Source organism: Festucalex cinctus, chromosome 13 (genome assembly GCF_051991245.1).
Source record: "Festucalex cinctus isolate MCC-2025b chromosome 13, RoL_Fcin_1.0, whole genome shotgun sequence".
Lineage (NCBI taxonomy): Eukaryota > Metazoa > Chordata > Actinopteri > Syngnathiformes > Syngnathidae > Festucalex > Festucalex cinctus.
The window spans coordinates 17,796,153-17,815,383 of NC_135423.1; the positions used below are offsets into that span (position 1 = coordinate 17,796,153).

Sequence of the window (19,231 nt, forward strand, 5' to 3'; positions counted from 1 at the left end):
GCAACGACCAATCACAGCTCACCTGTTTTCTGACGCTGAGCTGTGATTGGTTGTTACCCGAGACCTGAACAACTATGATGTCATTTTACTCGACAGCAAATGGCAAAATGGCCGCGTTCTGATATTGATAAAAACTGCTGGATTTTGCTTCCTTATCTAATATTCTGCTAACGCAACATTAACCAGAATACTAGGGATAGACCGATCGGCCCGTCCGATTATCGGTGCCGATATTTAGCATTTTAACAAATATCGGCATCTGCCTTATTACCAATCTGAAGGCCGATAACGCTGGTATCTCTCACTGAGCGCCAAATGCTCGCGAACGTAGCAAAATGTAAGTTTTTTTTGTCAGGATTTTAAAAATGTTGACAGTTTTTTTTTTTTTGACATAACTGGGAGATATTTTAAAAATAAAATTAGTGTAATAATAATAAAATTAAGAAATTATGTTGAAATTTTGGAAAACTATCTCCAGTAGAAAACTTGAGGGAACTATTTAGTTGCTTAGTTTGTAACTTTGTGTAACATGTTTATGACTCTGGAAGCTACCTGCATTTTTTGTTATAATTTTTACAAAGCTGTAAATTCTTTGTAGCCATGTTTAAGATTAAAAGAAAAAAAACATTTAAAACATTTCAAATTTTGGCGATATTTTCTCTTTTACTGAAAATGAATATCGGGTTATCAGTCTCCTTATACTAATAATCGGTATCTGCATAGGCCTTGAAAAAAAACATCAGTTTATCACTACAGAATACCATATTGAGAATAGCGGGGCTGCATAGAACATATTGTCAAGATGTTTTTGCAAATTCCTTTATATATGTATAAATATGGTCCAAAATTTAGTGTGGAATTACGGGATCTAAAAAATGGGTGTGCCCCCCAAATTTTAAAGTACCATAACTCAAAAACTGCTCGAGCTAGGATGCTCAAACTTCACAATCAATATTTTGACATCATTAGGCACTAATGGAATAAAAATCAGGCAAATTGAAGAGGTGTCACTGGGGAGGGTGTGTGAATTGGAATGACTCTATATCTTGCCCCAAGGCGTGCAAATTTTATGGAACCAAGGCACATTTTACATGAGTAAATCAAATGGCAGACCAAAAAAATAATTAACAAGAAAGGGTGATCTCATCTCAGTGTACTAAAAAGACTTAGTATAATATTGGGTCCCATTTACTTGAACACAAAGCTATTTTGTTATACGAATTGTAACAGGTGGATACACGGCTAAATTGTACATTCTGCCCATTATTGTTATTAAAATCTGATGTCATCCCATCCAAGTCAGACGTTCCTATTGAATGAGACCACCAATGGCCAGAGGTGCCCTCCCGCTCTAATTCCATGATAGCACAGTTACTGAGCTATTGCCCAGTCTGCACTCGCAATAGATGGCCGACTGCCAGCCCAAGCCAGCTAGCAGGCTTATCTTCTCTGGGACATTATTTATTCCATTGTAGTGTTGGCTTTATTAAAAGCCTGTGTTATTACTGATGGATGGCTGCTTGATTGCAAAGTGCAAGCTTCCAGATAAGGAAAGGGAAAAGACTGTTACTGTGAGAGAGAATAGGCGCGATATAGTATGAGGTGTGTCGAGTTCACGCCGCTTCAAAAAGTCAAATGATTTAGTACCTTGAGGAAATTACCACGAGTTGTGTGCACGTGCGTGTGCGCGCATGACGCATCACGTCTCGTTCCTACTCCTCGGCGCTCGCTCGTCCCTTTGGGGCTCGTAATGAGCAGACGTGCTCTGCCAGTTGAGGTCAAGGTCGTGCTTGTGATTAGTGCCAAACACGAGCATCATCCTGTTCTCTGACATGAGGCAACAAGCGTGCACAATGACTTCCAGTTTATTCGCTATCTGCCCGGACAACCATTTTTACACATGCACAATATGAATTGGAATTACATTCGGATATTGGTCAGTAAAATAACACAGTAAAAATAAAAAAAATAATAATTTGGCTTTAAAAAAATCCATGAACCTCATCAGCAGAGATTGAGTCTGCCCAGTTGTCATGGTGACTGATGCGCTTGCATATGCCCGCTGGAGCTGGAACAATTTCACCCATTGCACTTTAAGGATTTCTCCTCCATGTCAGAGTTTGACGTCGGCTCTGGATATGCGCTAGCTTCTCAAATCCCGTTTGGGGATCCTTTTTGTATTCTTCTCACAGCCGAAATACTGCTGCTTTGCTCGGGCCTTCTGCGTTATTCAAATGGTTGGAGGATTTTTTTTTAATTTATTTTTTATTATTTAGAATGCAAAAGTATTAATCGTGCACATTCCCCTCACAAGTAGATGAGGGGTGGCTTCATGCAAAGGTCTACCAGTCTGATATACATTTCTGAATTACCAAATTTGCTCAAATGACCTTCATGTTATCATTAATGTGATGAATTGATGTGAAGACACGATCATGTTTATGATTTCTCATAATTACGAAACAGATAATCATGCAATATTTCTATAATTTTGCAAATGTTTACATCTTCAAATGATCACTTCTACAACATTCCTAGGAAATTACAATGTCCCATCACTAGTCTGCAGGCTGTTCATGTGGTGCTTGTGGGCGACGTCTGTGCTTTGTACTTATTGAGAACATTTCTGAGGTTACATAGTTCAAATCTCCTGCTGCAACAAACACGGTGTCTGGGTGTGCATTCTTGTGTTAATCTATGATGTCTTGCCGGCTTGAGGTTGGATGTGACCAACCTGCATGAACACAACACTGAAATAACTCCCTTGTTAGGTAGGTAGCCTAAATTTGTACAATCCTTCAATGGCCGTCGAGAAGTACTTTCATCTGTCTTGTTGTAATTGGGACCCCAAACATGAATGCCTTTTTGTGCTGTTGATTAATGTACATTTTCATAAAAAAAAGAGCGATAAAATGTCGTGCCAGCGGGCACAACATGATTAGTCCACGTCTGTTCTACGTAGTTTAACATCAATCAGGCATTGCGACTTACTACGAATTGAAACATTTATTATTCAATTATTTAAACATAACATGGTACACGTTTCTTAATGTATAGTATATTCCATATTTAGTTGAAATTTTTTAAAATAAAGTTACACCATTATATTCCCCATTTTAGTACATCTAAGGAGATTCAAATGTTTACAGTATCATATATAAGATTAGCAAATTAAGGTTATACAACAACAAACGAAATCCAAGACACTTCCTCCTGGACCTCCAACATGGTGGACAAAGCACACCGATCACGTGATCGTAAAGTGACTTGACGCGCATCTGCAGGTGTCTGGAAAGACGACGTTCGGGTGTCGCCGCTGATTGGCGGCAGCTTGAAGTCAGTGCAGCGCCCCCCCCCCCCCCCCCCCCCCCCCAGAACACCACCACCACCTCCGCTTCCTCGCTACATAGTCGGCCGCATTCCGATCGACGGTCGCGGGGACGAGTCGACGCAGGAGTGGAACATGTGCGAACCATGAGAGGATGCTTGCTCCGCAGACGGGAGCGCCACTGTCGCAGAGGGGAAGGGACGAAGACGAAGGGCCAGCGCGGAAAGGGAGCGCATCTGCCGTGATTTATTTTAGGGACACGGGGGGATTCTCCTTCAGAGTGCTGGGGGGGGGGAAGACTCGAGCTGCGACATTTGTTTGTTTCCCGAATAGGAACGTGTCGAAATTTTCTGGCGTGAGTCGACATGTGATGGATTTTTGTGGACGTTTTACTTCTTTTTGGGGAGATACTCTGGACGATATGACGTATGCGTATTAAAAAATAGGACGTCCACCATACTCAAGCGAGCTTCTTATGAGTAAATATTGAAATTGTTGCTCGAGCGGCTCCAGTGTCTTTTTGGAATCTCTCGAGAGTTTTGGAGGAGTAAAAGGGGGCTTTTTTTTGTGAGCGACCCCCGAACCTCTTACGTAAATGTTTGCGTGCAGTTAGGTTGCCGGTTGAATCCCCCCCACCCCTTCACCCCCTCGCTGAATCAGACACTCATCCTGTGCACACAGCGACTTACCTGAGCATACACAGCATGCATACATAATAGCACAGACAGACATTAACACCCCCCCACCCCCACCCCAATCCCCTCCACCAACTGATGAATCCGCGTTATATAGGTGGACGCGGCACGGACCCGGCTGTCGCATCCTCCTCCTTCGCCTCCTCTTCATCCTCACCGCTATCTTCAGCATTCTCTTCCTCGCCACCATGTCCTCGTCGTCGCGAAAGATCTCCTCGGAGTCTTTCAGCAGCTCGGTGGGCTCCGATTGCGGGCTAGAAAGCCCCGGTGGGGATGGCGGGGACGGCGGGCTGGAGGCGGCCGAGGAGCTCCGAGGATGTCCCTTCTCCTCCTTCCACAAACCGCTCCTGTGGAACGGCCGCAGCCCCGCCGAGAGGCTCGCGTGCCCGGCGGGTGAGGAGCAGCCAGGAGTCGGCGGGCCACACAAGAGGGTGACCAGGAGGAGGAGGGTGAACCTGGACTCGCTTGGCGAGAGCCTCAGGCGGCTGACATCCCCCACGGTAAGACCTTCATTAGATGGCATATTAACATTGTATGAAGCATTGACTTTGGCCTATACTGTATTGTGTGCAGTGCCTCAAAAGTTCAAGACATGCATATATTTTTTTTTTTCCACTGGGGGGAATCCCTTTTGTAAATCCTTCACAAATTCAGGATATTTGTAGCAGTAGGCGAGATCTCAACAAGATGCAGTCTTAAATCGGCGTTAATTCAAAGTCATTCCAAAGATATATTTAAATATATTTTTAACAAACTTTTTTGGGGGGTTTATATGTACGGAATCGGCTATTGTGGTCATCAACATGGGCCACTAACATGGTGAATGCAGCCCCCAAGGACTAAGGTCTAAAATTGTACACTAGTTATGGGACATTATGATTTCCTAGGACTGTTGGAGAAGCAAAGCGACAATTTGAAAGTGTAAACACTTGCAAAGCTGTGTGTAAATTTGTTGCATAATCTGTTACCTACTGTTGGTAACTTATGTGTTACTGTAATTGAAACTAATTATATATATATATATATATATATATATATATATATATATATATATATATATATATATATATATATATATATATATATATATATATATATATATATATATATATAAAGAGTATGAAGGTATTTTGAGCAAAAGAATTTTTAAAGTGCTTTTCAAAACTGGCAGCACCTTGTAAATTCTCACCAAGAAGAAGTAGCTCTCAGTTTAAAAAAAAAAAAAAAGAAAAGTTGGTGAGTCCTGCCTTTAGCATGTGGCCGATTATGCCACTCAAGTTTTTTTTTTTTTATCCATCCATCCATTTTCTCGACCATTGCCAGCCAATCGCAGCACTTCCAACATGCTTCCACAAAGTATACAATGACCAAATAAAATTATGAAACTTTGAAACTATTTACTAAGTTTTGCTATAATTTGAACTGCTGGTTTGATACCACAGAGCTTTATGTTTTACAAATGCACACCAAGGCAGTCTGTTTTTCAAAATTCCAAGTGAAAGTTTTGTAGGCTGAAATGCAGACATTTTTAGCTGTTCTTTTTCATAGTCCTCCATTTTCTATACCCTTATCTTCACTATTGTGACGATATTGCAACAAATTGTGATTATTTGTCTCCCAATTGATTTTCGATATGCCTACGCCAAGTATTGATATTTATAGTTAATGTACAGCCGCTATAACGGCTCCATTGTTCACTACTTATTGAGCAATTACTTGGCGGGCCGCTAGGGGGAGGACCTCAAAAGAATGGCGGGGAAATGTACGGAAGTCTTCAGTTGAAGAAGACTCATGAGTTTACTTTTACTTGTGTAAGACATTTTTATCTGTCCAGCAAATGACTGTGTTGCCTACGTTTCTATGAAAAATGTGTATTATATCTTCAATTTTTAAGTTTTAAAACATATTTTATCTTTCAACTTTTTGAAGCACACAATTTCTGAGGAATATTAATATTGATGGAATTTGATTTAATATTTAAGTAATCTTAATTTACTTTTGCAATTTTACACAAAAAAATCGTCAGTTTATAAAACGAAATAATTGACTGTGACTGACTGACGTTGCATGACAATAGTGTTTAAGAAAGAAACATTTGTTCATAGAAATTTGTCTCTGTTAAGAAGACATTTGTATTTGTCTTAAAAAATGCACTAAATTACTCACTGTTAAGAACATGCCAGTTTTAATATTGGTACAATACTAAACTATTTTCGCATTGAAAAAACATCAGTTTATGTCTTGATTAGTTTTATCGTAGATTATTGTGGACTTATTCCCTGACCAATATATCGATAATCGCAAATGTAATTTATTATTACCTACCATGCAGTACCCATCCCCGAGGCTCACCTCTGCATTTGGTACCTGGGCTTCAATCAGGACTCAACATCCCACCGCTGTCAAGTTGCAATAATCAACACCATTAATGTGATAGAGGCACACAACCGTGTCATAAATCGTGCCTTCTCCACAGCTTCTTTTCCCACAACCCAAGATATGGCATTTTTTTTTTTTAGGCTCCCTTCATTCCTCACCTCAGGTAACCTGAATCATCTGGCAGATTATATAATAATGTGCTTGACCTGCATTTTTGTACAATGTCTTTTTAAGTTTGCGATTATTTTTCTGTGTGATTATTGTACAGTAGTGGAAATCTATTTCTGTCCTTGCATGTACAGCCTAAGCTAACACAAAATAAATATTTGACTCCGATGTACCTTTTGTAGGATCAAAAACTTGCAGGTGTAAGTGCTGAGGCTTGCAAAGCATTACATACAGCATGCGAGTGGAAACCATTTGGAACTAACTACTAAGTATACGTCACTGTTTTGTGAAGGCATAGCAGAGGACAATTTGTTTGTAATACATAGCTGTAATTAATACTCATTACAAGAGATTTCCACAAGCAGTATAAATGTCATACAAATGAGCAGTTTGACATTCAGTGTTCCATATTGTCAAGGACATCTACACACTTAACAAGGTAGACTAGCTTAGAGAGATTGTTCAAAGCTCTTGTCATTATTCTGTTTGTAGTGTTATTAATTTCTCAATTAGCGTTTTATGAAGCTAAAAACAAAACAAAACAGAGAGACAAGATGCAAGTATCAGTTTCACTTGGTTGGCTTATAATTGGAAACCCAATGTAATGAAACCCAATGACAACTGTCACATTCTGTACTATGGTACTGCACCACATGGTGGCGCCTCTTTGTTTTATCATGCTGATGGGTCACTTTTTCTTTTTGCCTTTTTAGAGTTTTCCTTTTTTTTCTTCTTCTTTTTTTTGCTGTGGAATTGACCAGTCGTGCACCGAACTGTACACTTTATCGTAATGTGTTATAGCACAGAGAACTTCTATTTTTTGTTGTCTTTTAATAAAGCGAGTGCATGTGAACCTTCAGCCTATTTTTGCTCCCTGCTTGGCTATCCAGGAGAGCCTGTCCATGGCTATACTTGGGCCAAACCAATCATGCATTACACAATACATGAAACACGTGGTCTAAAAGAACAAAGTGTTAACCACATTTGCCTCATCATTCATGAACTCAATTATTGTATTGTATTTAGTTAAATGATATCATCCTGTTTATTATTATTATTATTATTATTATTATTATCTTGGCAACAAGGCTACCATTGGAGCCTTGTTGCCTGGTCACAGTCCTGCAATTAGTGAAACGGTACAATTACCATTACTGGTTTTCTAAAATTAGTACATTTCATTGAATGAAAAAAGTATTTGATTCACAAACAAAACAATTGATTACTTGATGGAGAAATGCTTGCTATGTCTTATAGTTTTTCAAAGTTTTCGTTTGAGTTGATGTCTCGAGACCGATTAGGCCGCTCCATGATCTTTTGCTTTTTCTTGAGCCGCTCATTTGTTGCCTTAAAGGGGCTGTCTGCCGGATTCACTCAGGAAAATGCACTTTTTAAATACAGGATGTACACACTTTAACTTTCTCTCAGTCTACACATCTGTGTTTTTGTTAATCTTTGGTCACTCCCGCGGCAATTTGAAAGCACGCACAGATTTTTTTTTCTTCACTCACTCATTCACACACGTAAGCTTCTGTGAGTGAGTGAGTGAGTGAGTGAAAAAAAAATAATAATCCGTGCGTGCTTTCAAATTGCCGCGGGAGTGACGTCACGCAGCTGACACGTTCGCCCGGCCCCGTTTGCGACACGCCACCCCCCCGCTCTGCGATTGGCTGGAGGGTTGTAAACACTGTCTTTCTACTGAAATGTCCCGCTGTTTACAAAACAAACACAAAATGGCAAAATACAGGCTGGGGAGGTGGGGGTTTAGGACGAAATTACCACAAAAGATTAACAAAAACACAGATGTGTAGACTAAGACAAAGTTAAAGTGTGTACATCCTGTATTTAAAAAGTGCATTTCCTGAGTCAATCCGGCAGACAGCCCCTTTAACTGGATGATTTGGGTCAGTGACATATACCAGACGACCCAGCTAGATCCATCTTCACTTTTCTGGCTGAGGAGAGGAGGGTTTAATTGAAAATTTTTACAGTGCTGTTCACGTCCTGCGCAATTTGTAGAAACTTGATGACTTGACTTGGGATTACCACATCTGCGGCCATATAAATGGCTATATAAATAAATAAACTTGATTTGACTTTGTGTAATACGAGGATTTTGCCTTCTTCCTCCAAAAAGAGCAGGTCGAATCAATGCAAAATATCTCAATTTTGTTCCCATCTGACCATAGCACTTTCTCCCAAGCGTTCTCTGAGTCATTTGGTAGCTCACTGGCAATCTTAAGGTAGGCCTGTTAAGGTAGGCAATCTTAAGGCCTGTTTGTTTGCCTTCATGTGGGCTTTACTAGATTTCACTCCATTTCGGCGCAGTATGTCTTTACTTGATGACTGAGGTCCCAATTGCCTTCAGGTCATTAATAAGTTCCTGCCTTGTACTTTGAGGCTGCTCCCATGTCTCTCACGATCATCCTCACCCCACAAGGCAAGATCCTGCATGCGGGCGCTGTAGCTTTCTAGTAAAACCTTTTGCAAATTAATGTGATCTTCGACGGGGAATTGAATAACTTTAATCATCCGTCCAAATTAAAATAACTGAATGATCATCCTCGGATACGACGGCCACGTATAAATATATATTTTTTTAGAGGGTGGGAACAATTTTCCGATAAAATAACTGTCAAATTTGCCAAATTTGCGGCTTTTATTATTATTATTTTTGCACAGTAGCTAGCTAGCTAGATTACAGATAGATAGATGGATAGATAGATATGGTAAAATGAAGCTTCATGAAACACTTGTGATATTTTTGACTCCTCTAAGTGGCATTTTGGGTTTAAAGATAAAAATTATGATAGTTAAGTAGGCAAACACTATGAAGCCAATTTTCCACTCATTTCCTTACCTTAGCTTTTTGTCGGAAATGCTACTAAATTCGTAGGTCCAAATTGCACATGCTATATCAGTGTGTGGCTCATAAGCAGGCAATTTCACTTACTCACTTGTGTGTTTTTATCTTTTTTTGTTCCCTTTCACACACCATTGCTGCTTGCATACTCAATAGCTGTGTGCAGCAGTAGTGTCTGTTGTTGACTGCAATGGACCGTGACAGAAAGAACAGAGCATGCTCTCTATGCCTGTCTTCACTCCCTGACCACGCTGACCCAGAAGCAATGACACACACACGTGCGCGCGCACACACACACTTACATGTGAGCAAACATTCATTTTCTCTGTCTCCCCTCTTCGTTTCATCAGCTTACTGATCCATGACACCGATCAAGGCCTCAGCACGTTGGCCACAAATGCGGAAGAGTGTGAAACAAGTGTGTGAGTTATAGTGATGCATACAGTGTTGTGTCATGTTCTGAACCAGGACTCTCACAGGTTTAATCCATGGCTCATTAAAAAAAAAAAAGTTATGACATTGTGTTGATACTTGCCACCCATTTAGCAACTTTTACAAAAACCAAGACAAATTATTTATCTGTACAGCATTAATGATCTCATGCTGATGTTTTTCTCAACCAAGCTAGAAAGCGCATGTTGGCTAATCTGATCCATTACTCAGCTTCTGACTGTAAACACTCCATGCGGTCATTAATTCATACCGTTAAAAACTCTTCTTTATGGTGTTGGTCAGTTATTGAAATCAAGTCTGTAATATCTATTGCACCATAGCAGCACAAATGAAAGAAACATAATTTTCCCCACATTATACGTGTGGTAACAGTTAGCATCTGCTGATTCAGCCACCATGTACAAAGTGCAACATTGGCTACTATTGATTCTTCTTTTGGTAGCCTGGAGCATGGTGATCTTTTTTTCCTTTTTTTTTTCCTTCTTCTCGATGTGCCAGCTGGTACACAACAGCTGTCAATCATCGTTAAAGTGTGGCGTTTGCAGTTTACTGAAAGTGGCAAATGTGTTTTCTATCATGCCAAAATGGCTGTGCCTATTTTAACGTCAGGATCTCTCTTAACAGTGCAGTGAAGTCAATGTTTTAAGTCTAAGAATCATGGGAAATTTAGCATTACTAGCCTAATGAAAGCAGAACTTTTCTGCAGTGTGGAACCAATGCGAGGTAAACGGCACAGCCAGCTTCTAATAGCTGTTGGGACCAAGCGAAAAGTTTGGATAATTGTGAGTGCATTTATTGTTTAGCTCCGTTGAACTGTCAACCAAGATAGCATTTAGCATTAGCTAAAATAATAACACAATAACCGGAAACCATATAGATTATTAGCAATTCCATTTATTATAAATAGTTTCTGGTGTGAATTTATTGTGTATTTCATTTTCAGAGAAATTGCAGTGTCCTGGTTTTGAATATGGGAAAATCTGGTCGCCCTAATTGCGAATATTACATTGTACAATGTCCAAACAATCACTTGGCAGCCACAAAAAGACATAAAAATCCAGTGGATGACCCTTATAGCTTTAGAGTTGTATATAAAAAAAGATGGATTCCAAATTGTACTACTACAATTTAGAGGTTGTGTTGTAGTGTAATGGCAACTTTATGTACAGCAGTGTAGTGAGTGCAGGAGGGGAAAGGGTAATGATGGGATTTTACCCCCCACTTGGCCTCTTCTCCACCCAATGTAAAGAGACTGAGCAAACAGAGAGAAATGTAGAACCAGATAAAGAAAATGGGAACTTGACTTCTGTTAATCCTATTTTTAAGGAAAGCTCTTTCCCTGTCAAATGTCTTCATTACACACACTTGTCAGTTTTGGCCTGGTTCTATAAACGTGCGCATGTTCTAGAACTAACTCAGTTGGGACCCTTTATTGGTGTACTACCAAGCAAATGTGTGAGCCAGACCCATAATGTGCAAGGGTTATCACGTACATTAAACAGGCAAGTGATGATGATATACAGTAATTTACTTATGTTTGATAACAATAAAACATTTTTTTTTTTACCAGCTGCCTTTGTTGTTTCTTTTTTCCTCTACTGCCCCATTGCTCACTTGTCCCCTTCTGCCGTTGCTTCATCTGTTTCTATACACACGCACACTTACACACACGCGTATGAAATCACTCCTGTAAATGTCCGTAGTGGGCGGAGGCCTCTGAATGACCTCTCCAGCTGGCACACTGTGTTCTAGTATTGTCACTATAGCCTCGCATTTGAGCTGCATCACACATAATCACATTGGGACCCGCCTTCTCGGGCCTTTTCTGTCAGATGTGCAAACTACGCTAGCTGTGTGGACGCACACGCTAGCCCGAAGTGATTAGTAGTTAGTTAGAGGAATTGCAAGAAAAAAATGTTTTGTACCCAAACTGTGTCATCATGGGCCTATCTGTGTTCACTTTACGACTTTTTATGCCTAGTGTATACGGTTCTATTAATGTTGTTGTTGTTTTTTTTAAACATGGTTTTATACTTGGGGTGTAATATGACCGGGATGCATTCAGGAATCCGAATGACCTCCTGATGAAACGTTTGTTCTTCTTTCAGACACAGACTGTTCAAGAGGCTCTGCAGAGAACTCTGAAGTTTTACAGACAACAAGAGATCAGGTAGATTGTTCCTTTTGTCTTGTCTGTGTCACCACGATCCTATTACAAACACAAAAAAACACAACAATTTTTCACATGTCATCTACATGTCAGCTCTCTTGCACGCTATACGTCAGGGTTCCCCAACTAAATTGGCAAGAGGTCCACTAACTAGATCAGCCCCATTGACCGGGGGCCGGCCATGAAAAAAAACAACAAAAAACAACCGCAAAAATTTCATTTTCTGCTTTTTTATTCAACTGTAAACATGTCAATTAATTGACAAAAACTTATTTAACAATATTAAATTGCTAAATCTTTCAAGGAAGGGTCTCCATCACTAGTTATGAAAACAACATTTTTTTACATTATTTCCTTTCTTTTTCAGCATTTCCTTTATGGCCAAATATATGTCCTCTCCTCTTGTATGTGTTTTCAAAGCTGTAATACCCCAAATGTCCTCTCTAAATGTTTTAGTCTCCCCCTAATAGAATCGGACACCAAAAGCTGAGGATTGTCACTTAACATCAGTTGATTGATATCTGGTGGTGCACATCCTCCGAGAGCAGCTCTGCTCATTGTTGTTGTGGATGACAAGGGAATTTGATGGACCTGAAGTTGCTTTCCTTTCTCTTCAAATAGCGTGTCTGCCATTGCTTCCAAACATTCCTCGACCACTCCGTAGTCAGTAAAAGGATTTTTGTGTTGCGCCCAAAATCCACTCCACGTGTAGTGAGCACTTGTAGGCAGGTACGCGGGGCTCGCAGCGCTCGTTACCGGTAAAATTAAAGCATACACCTCATTCTATTCACTTTTCAGTGTCTACTTTTCTGACTTTTGACAATGTCATACTTCATCACGTTTGTCGTGAGAATGCGTGTATGTGTACCCTGAAAACAACAAATCTGGACCGCGGTCCGCCATTTTTTTTACCCCTGTCCACTATGGTAAAAGTTATTGGGCGCATATGACAAAATGATGAACACTTGTTAAATAGGCACAGTCTTGTGACAATCTGTGCAGCGATTGCAAACACAGTTGTAAAAATCCAGACTGGTACTGATGTGCTAAGTCTGCTGTAAAAAAATGCTAACTTTGATATCATGGAGGAGAAAGACGGATGCAAAGATTTTTGGTCTTTTATTCTTTCGGATACAAACTAGCTCTGATTAAATGGACAGTACCTTTGTTGGTTGCATTCAAGATGGACATTCCATTTTTCCTCTCAACAATCAATTAAACTCATCACGTTCACAATCAGTTAATCAACTCACTAATTAAGTAATAACTAATAACATCTCGGATGTCGTTGCTTATTTCTAGTCAATGTTTGTCTTTGGGTTTCCTTCAGGTGTCCAGATTCTGGTAAGGAGGACCAGCAAAGGGAAAGTAAAGACGAGAAGTGCCCATTTCTAGAAAATTCTGGTTCAGAAGAGGATGTCCTTCAAATCCTACAATACATGGCCACCATACTGGGTAAGACGCATGTAAATCTCTGTGTATGTTTGGCAAAAGAAACACCACGGTCTATTTACTAATAATAACAACAAAATTGAAATATAATTAATATAAAATTAAATCAATATGAATCTGGCAATGCAATACTCATTGAATCTTTAAAGCAGTATTTAGTTTATGAATGTTCTTTCTTTTACACGTTTCATTGATTTTTCAGGTTTGATTGATATCAAGTACTAATCTGCGCTAATAGTTTGACATAGTTGTCATGAATTTTAGTGGACTTTAAGCCAGCAAATTGTCAGGTGGGCCGGGTGCATGTCAAAGGCCATTGGTACCGGCATATCCAACGTGGAGCAGAGAGATCAACCGATTTCCCAAACAAGTGCATGGAGGCTTGCGACGACCCAGAAATCCGGATATGTCAGTGTTTACGCTCGAGTGCAGCTGTGCAGTCTACGAATAGTCCTGAGTGTTTAATGGTATTAAGCAGTCCGTAGAAATGTGACAGGATTAGTTAATGACATCCATATTCATCATTTCCACATAGCTTTGATATTTGATTGCATTTCAGATTGACTTTCTTTGGTTGATTTGCTTTCATTTATGCAAAATAAAGCTGTCCCAGGAAACAGTAAACACTTATGTGCTCAACCTAATTAATGCAGAAGGACAGCAAAATAAAATGCAGGATGGCTGAAAGGTCAGTGTTGTATTTTTTATTTATTTTTTTATCAAATATGTGGTTGGATGAGTTTGTTGTGGAAGAATTTGGGAGCCATGACTTAAATTCCAACAAACCTATTTGGCTCAAAAAATAGAACACAGCTTGTAAGCAAGGCCCCTTCGCTCATCTTTATTGAACTCTGACCTCACAGATGTTCTTCCAGATGAGTGGGAAAAACACCTCTAATCTTTAACTGAGCGCATGGTTCGAGTTTTCTTTTCTTTGGTATTTTGCTTGACCAGCACAGAGAGAATATGGTGTTTTGCATCATTGTGGGATGGAACGCAGCCGACTACCGGTCAATCGAAGCTGCTCCACATATTCCCATAAAGATCAGGGCACATTGCGGAAGCAGAAATTGACCCGCTGGGTACGTTATACAGGTATACTGTAAGATCGTCCACACATGTGACATTCGGAGACCGACTTGCAGCCACGTCCACTGGAACAATGAGAGACGCGTAATGTGATCCCAAACCGACATCACAGAGCACAATAGGGCCCTTAGTTGCAGAGAGTGTATCAAATCCCTTTTCAAATAACCAACCCTGACTGACTCTTTGTGTTTTGTGTCTTGTCTCTCTCAGGAGTACCATTCTTCGAGCTGCGTGAGCATTTTGGCGAGGAGTTCTTTGGCCTGTGCTTTGAAGAAAATGAACGCGTGCTCAGGGCCGTAGGTGGCAACCTCCAGGACTTTTTTAACGGCTTCGATGCCATTTTGGAACATATTCGCACCTCCACGGGTCGCCGTGCCTCATCGGAAAGTCCTTCCTTTCAGTGCAAGGATCCCTACGAGGAAGAGAAGGGCAGAGGAATATTGAACGAAGCATCAGAGCAAGGAGCACAAAATGGCCGAGGGAAGTTGTTGCTCCTACATTGTTTTAATCCTGCCCCTGTGGTGGGGTTGATCATGCCTGGGCTTATCAGAGCAGTTTCCAGACGGATCTTTCATTCCGAAGTGGAAGTAGAAGAAGTGTCCCCTCTGACTCCTTTATTGCCCAAAGACGACGCACCTCACAGCTTTGGTGATTCTGCCACACCAACTCCAACCGCTTCCCCATCCGCCTCCCCATCCTCCTCGCCCTCTCCACCCTCAACTTTCCCAACCACTGCTCCCACAGTTTGCGTCTCCTTCCAAATTCAGGAAACATGTCTCCAAAATGCCGTCCCCGTGTGTCCCAAGAAAGCCCCCTTTTCACTTTCAACCAACCCCAGCGATTTACGCATCGGCCTGGCCACATTTTGCCGTGCCTTTCCATTTCACCTCGTGCTCGGCCCTCGGATGGAACTTCTGCAGCTTGGCGAGGGATTGAGGAGGCAGGCTCGCATCGAGCCTCTTCGGAGTCTCTCGTTCAGGGACTGTTTTGAGATCGTCTCACCCAAGATGGAGCCTTCATTCCAGGGGATCCTTCTGAGGCTTGCATCCCCTTTTACCATTCGTACAAGACCCGACACCACACAACTGGGAACCAAGGAAAAGGTAAGATAATATATATATATATATATATATATATTAGGGGTGTGAATTGCCTAGTACCTGACGATTCGATTCGTATCACGATTCACAGGTCACGATTCGATTCGATACCGATTAATCCCGATACGAATTTATAAGTCGATTGTTGCGATTTTTTTTCATTCAAATTTAGAAAATACTAATCAGTAAGCTTGTAGAGTGTAAGATTTATATGAAAATGTATTATTTATTTATCTGAAATTTCAGTCTAATAGAGGTTGTAATCTGTTTCATGTTTGAACAGCATTAAAATAAAATATTAAGGCTAAATGTTCCGTTCATATAACATTCTTCCATGCTCAAGGTGTGAATCCTAACCCGAAGTCAGACGTTTTGTTGAATATTTTTCAATTAAAAATGGAAGTTTAAAAATCGATTCACACACACACACACACACACAAAAAAAAAGGCAATGATGATAAGACGTTGAATCGGTAAGACTACCGAATGAACAATTCTGAGCTTTAAAAAATAAAAAATAAAATAAATAAATAAATAAAAAGATTTTTTTTTTAATCGATTCGAGAATCGCGCGATGTAGTATCGCGATATATCGCCGAATCGATTTTTTAACACCCCTAATATATATATATATATATATATATATATATATATATATATATATATATATATATATATATATATATGTATATGTATATGTATATATATATATATATATATATATATATGTATATGTATATGTATTTTTTTTTGGCTTAACTCTAATCCAACTTGCAATAGTCAAGTTTCCATCCAATTACTGAAAATGCGCAAAACGGACATGCCCGTTTCCATCTGTTCTTCTTTTGCGAATATTGAGATGGGACGCCACCTTTGTAGATGGCAGCATACACCATAGAGATGTGATCCACCAGTAATTGGGGACGGGTCTCGAATAAGCCTCGGCTTCTACCCGTCAGCCCTTCTTTCGGATGTCAATGTTGCAAATGATGTGATTGATGTAAGCTGTAATGTGTCCGAAAGGAAAAAATGAACAAACCAAATTTTAAAGAATACCAGGAACCGACTGCGCCGTGCGATAACATCGTATTGCTTTTGTAATTCTTGATAAACCATAGCGTTTCTTTGCTGTTTTCCATCTAAAGTAGCATTAATATTTGCTTCTTTAATTAATGCTAAAAGATTACTGTTTCATTGTCCCCCAAAACATACCTTACTTTATCATCCGACATTGCTTTGGGACTACAAATGTACGTGTGATGTAATACCCGGTCAAAACGTGTGACATGTATCCGGTTCTGCGAGCGGTCATTCGTTAAACCTGTTTCCATAGCCAAAATGCACATTTTCCTTTTTTCAATATGCTTCAAAATCCACTCCCTCTAAGCGTAAAACTTTTTTTTTTTTTTTTGTGGATTTGGGCCTTTTTCAAATTTCTAGTCTTTCCATTCAGTTTTATTTGCACATTTCTTGAAAACGGGTGGATGGTAACCCACTTTTATGGGATTCCATTTTATCATTACTTCCTCGAAAGATAGAAAACACAGTCTTGTAAACAAGAGACAGTTCATGACATGAACAAAAAGTTCAAGAGTAGTACTGTAGTATACAATTTTTGTTGCAACAGGTGCCTTGACGACGTCAGCTGCTTTATTCCCTACCAATTGGCTCCTCCTCTCCAGTTGAGGTCCAGAATGTAAAAATCTTGAAACAGTTTGGCTTTAGCCACAGGTGATTCTAATCACCAGGTAGAGACAAGCTTGTTTACTAGAAGTACCTGTGGTTAAAGCTAATCTATGGCAGGTTTTTTTTTTACTTTTTGGACCTGGATTCCCCAATCCTAGTTATTGAACATAGCCATCTATGAGTTTTTTTTTTAGTTCCAGCTGCATGGTCATTTTATTTTGCCTTCTGAGACTGATGTTTGCATTGTCATGCAAATCGTGATGTCACAATGTCAGAAGCAAGTGCAATTTGGATCACTTACAATACAGTCTAGAACTTCCTTTGACATACTTCCACGTTGGCAAAGATACTTGAAGTATGGCTGGTACTGAACTATTGGAAAGTAATCTAGCTACATACGCTCTAGTTTTTAATTGGAGGTACGAAGCCTGCATACATGTTAGTGAGATGAAAATGTCACACAAATACAAAACACAACACTTATCTGTGTGTTGATTGCATCTTAGACAAGAATAATTTCATGTGACACAAAGACCTTAATAAGTATTACATCTGAACAAAAGAGAGATAATGGCATTGATAAAAACTTTCTCTAGGTTTATCATAATAGTATTGTCTATAAAAGACTAACTGTGATATTATATGCCACCACAGACACGAGCAGCACTTTTCCCAAAGGAAAAGGCAACTATTGAGCTCTATAATGAAAGTCATTCGATTGCGTATTGCACCCGCAGGACTGTTGTGGGTGGACTGAGGTCTGCATTGGCTTGAACTCGCCCCAAATGAATCAATCCGTATTGTATGCTATATCCGGTTCTGTATTGAGTGGATCAGTCAGCCACAACAACAAACGCCCTCGTGGTGAGGAGAAATGACACGCAGATTGATCTGTGGTGTGTTTTCGTGTGGGCATGCGGGTATAATTTCACAGTACAAATGCAGGAACACATTTCAACAAGTGTTTCTAACCTTGGTTCTGCGTATATCCCGAGAGGCTGGGTCTGACACTTATTCCAAAAACAAAACAAAACAAGAACTTCGTGATTTGGGTGATAGTTTCTCGAGAATAAACACATTTTGATAATGCTAAGCGAATGTGTAAATAGTCATATTGTCAGTCAAGGATGGCTTAATTAAATATTTTTTAATTAATTCCATTAAGTCTTCACATTGTACAATAAAATGGATTCAGTGAGGTACCCGCAGCTCTCATCAGATGATTGGCAGACCAAAAATGAGTTTTCTTCCCTCTCTTCCATACACCACATGGATACTGCCAAGGTTTAAGCTTCAATCAGTCAACTGTGATCAGCTGTATGCTTGTTTACGACCCTACATTGTGTCTCTTTTGCTTTGCTAAATGCTTCTTGTATGAGCAAGGCAATAAAGAAGAATACAGAGAAGAAAGAGAGGGATAGGTTGACATTTTCACGAGAAAGGGCAGCAAGAGAAGGCGACAGGCCAAGGTAAAGAGTCCGACACTCCGCCAGTGCTGCGCTCTGTGTGTGCGTGTCTGTGTGTGTGTTCAGTTTGACTCCTTTCCTTTTGTCACCCAGGGACATTGATTGTGCAAGAGGCATTCAAAGCACCACTGTAAAGGTCAAATCCCACCTCTCTGCCCTTACTTGGTGTCTACCAGTAAACACAAGGTGGGCTGGGGTGGGGGATGATACGGAGGTCAAATACATGCCACAGCACTGTAATGGTACAACAGCATGGCACAGAGTTGTGTCGTTTTGTCAAAGATTATAAGATTTGTTAAGAGATTCCTAAAAGATTGGGTCTACTGTACAATATGTTGCTGTACAATATGTTGCATTGTATAGTCTCTGTGTTCATTTTGGC

At 40.0% G+C, this 19,231-nt stretch overlaps 1 protein-coding gene across 1 annotated transcript in view; it reads left to right on the forward strand.

Moving 5' to 3' along the window:
• Positions 1–3,376: 3,376 nt before the first annotated feature.
• The window catches only part of gucy1a2 (guanylate cyclase 1, soluble, alpha 2), a 31,914-nt gene continuing 16,059 nt past the window's right edge, over positions 3,377–19,231 (forward strand). Inside the window, exons 1-4 of the mRNA XM_077541386.1 lie at positions 3,377–4,523; positions 11,995–12,056; positions 13,387–13,511; positions 14,808–15,700. Coding sequence (XP_077397512.1) covers positions 4,212–4,523; positions 11,995–12,056; positions 13,387–13,511; positions 14,808–15,700 — 1,392 coding nt within the window. The 5' untranslated portion in view covers positions 3,377–4,211. The remainder of the gene's footprint in view (positions 4,524–11,994; positions 12,057–13,386; positions 13,512–14,807; positions 15,701–19,231) is intronic.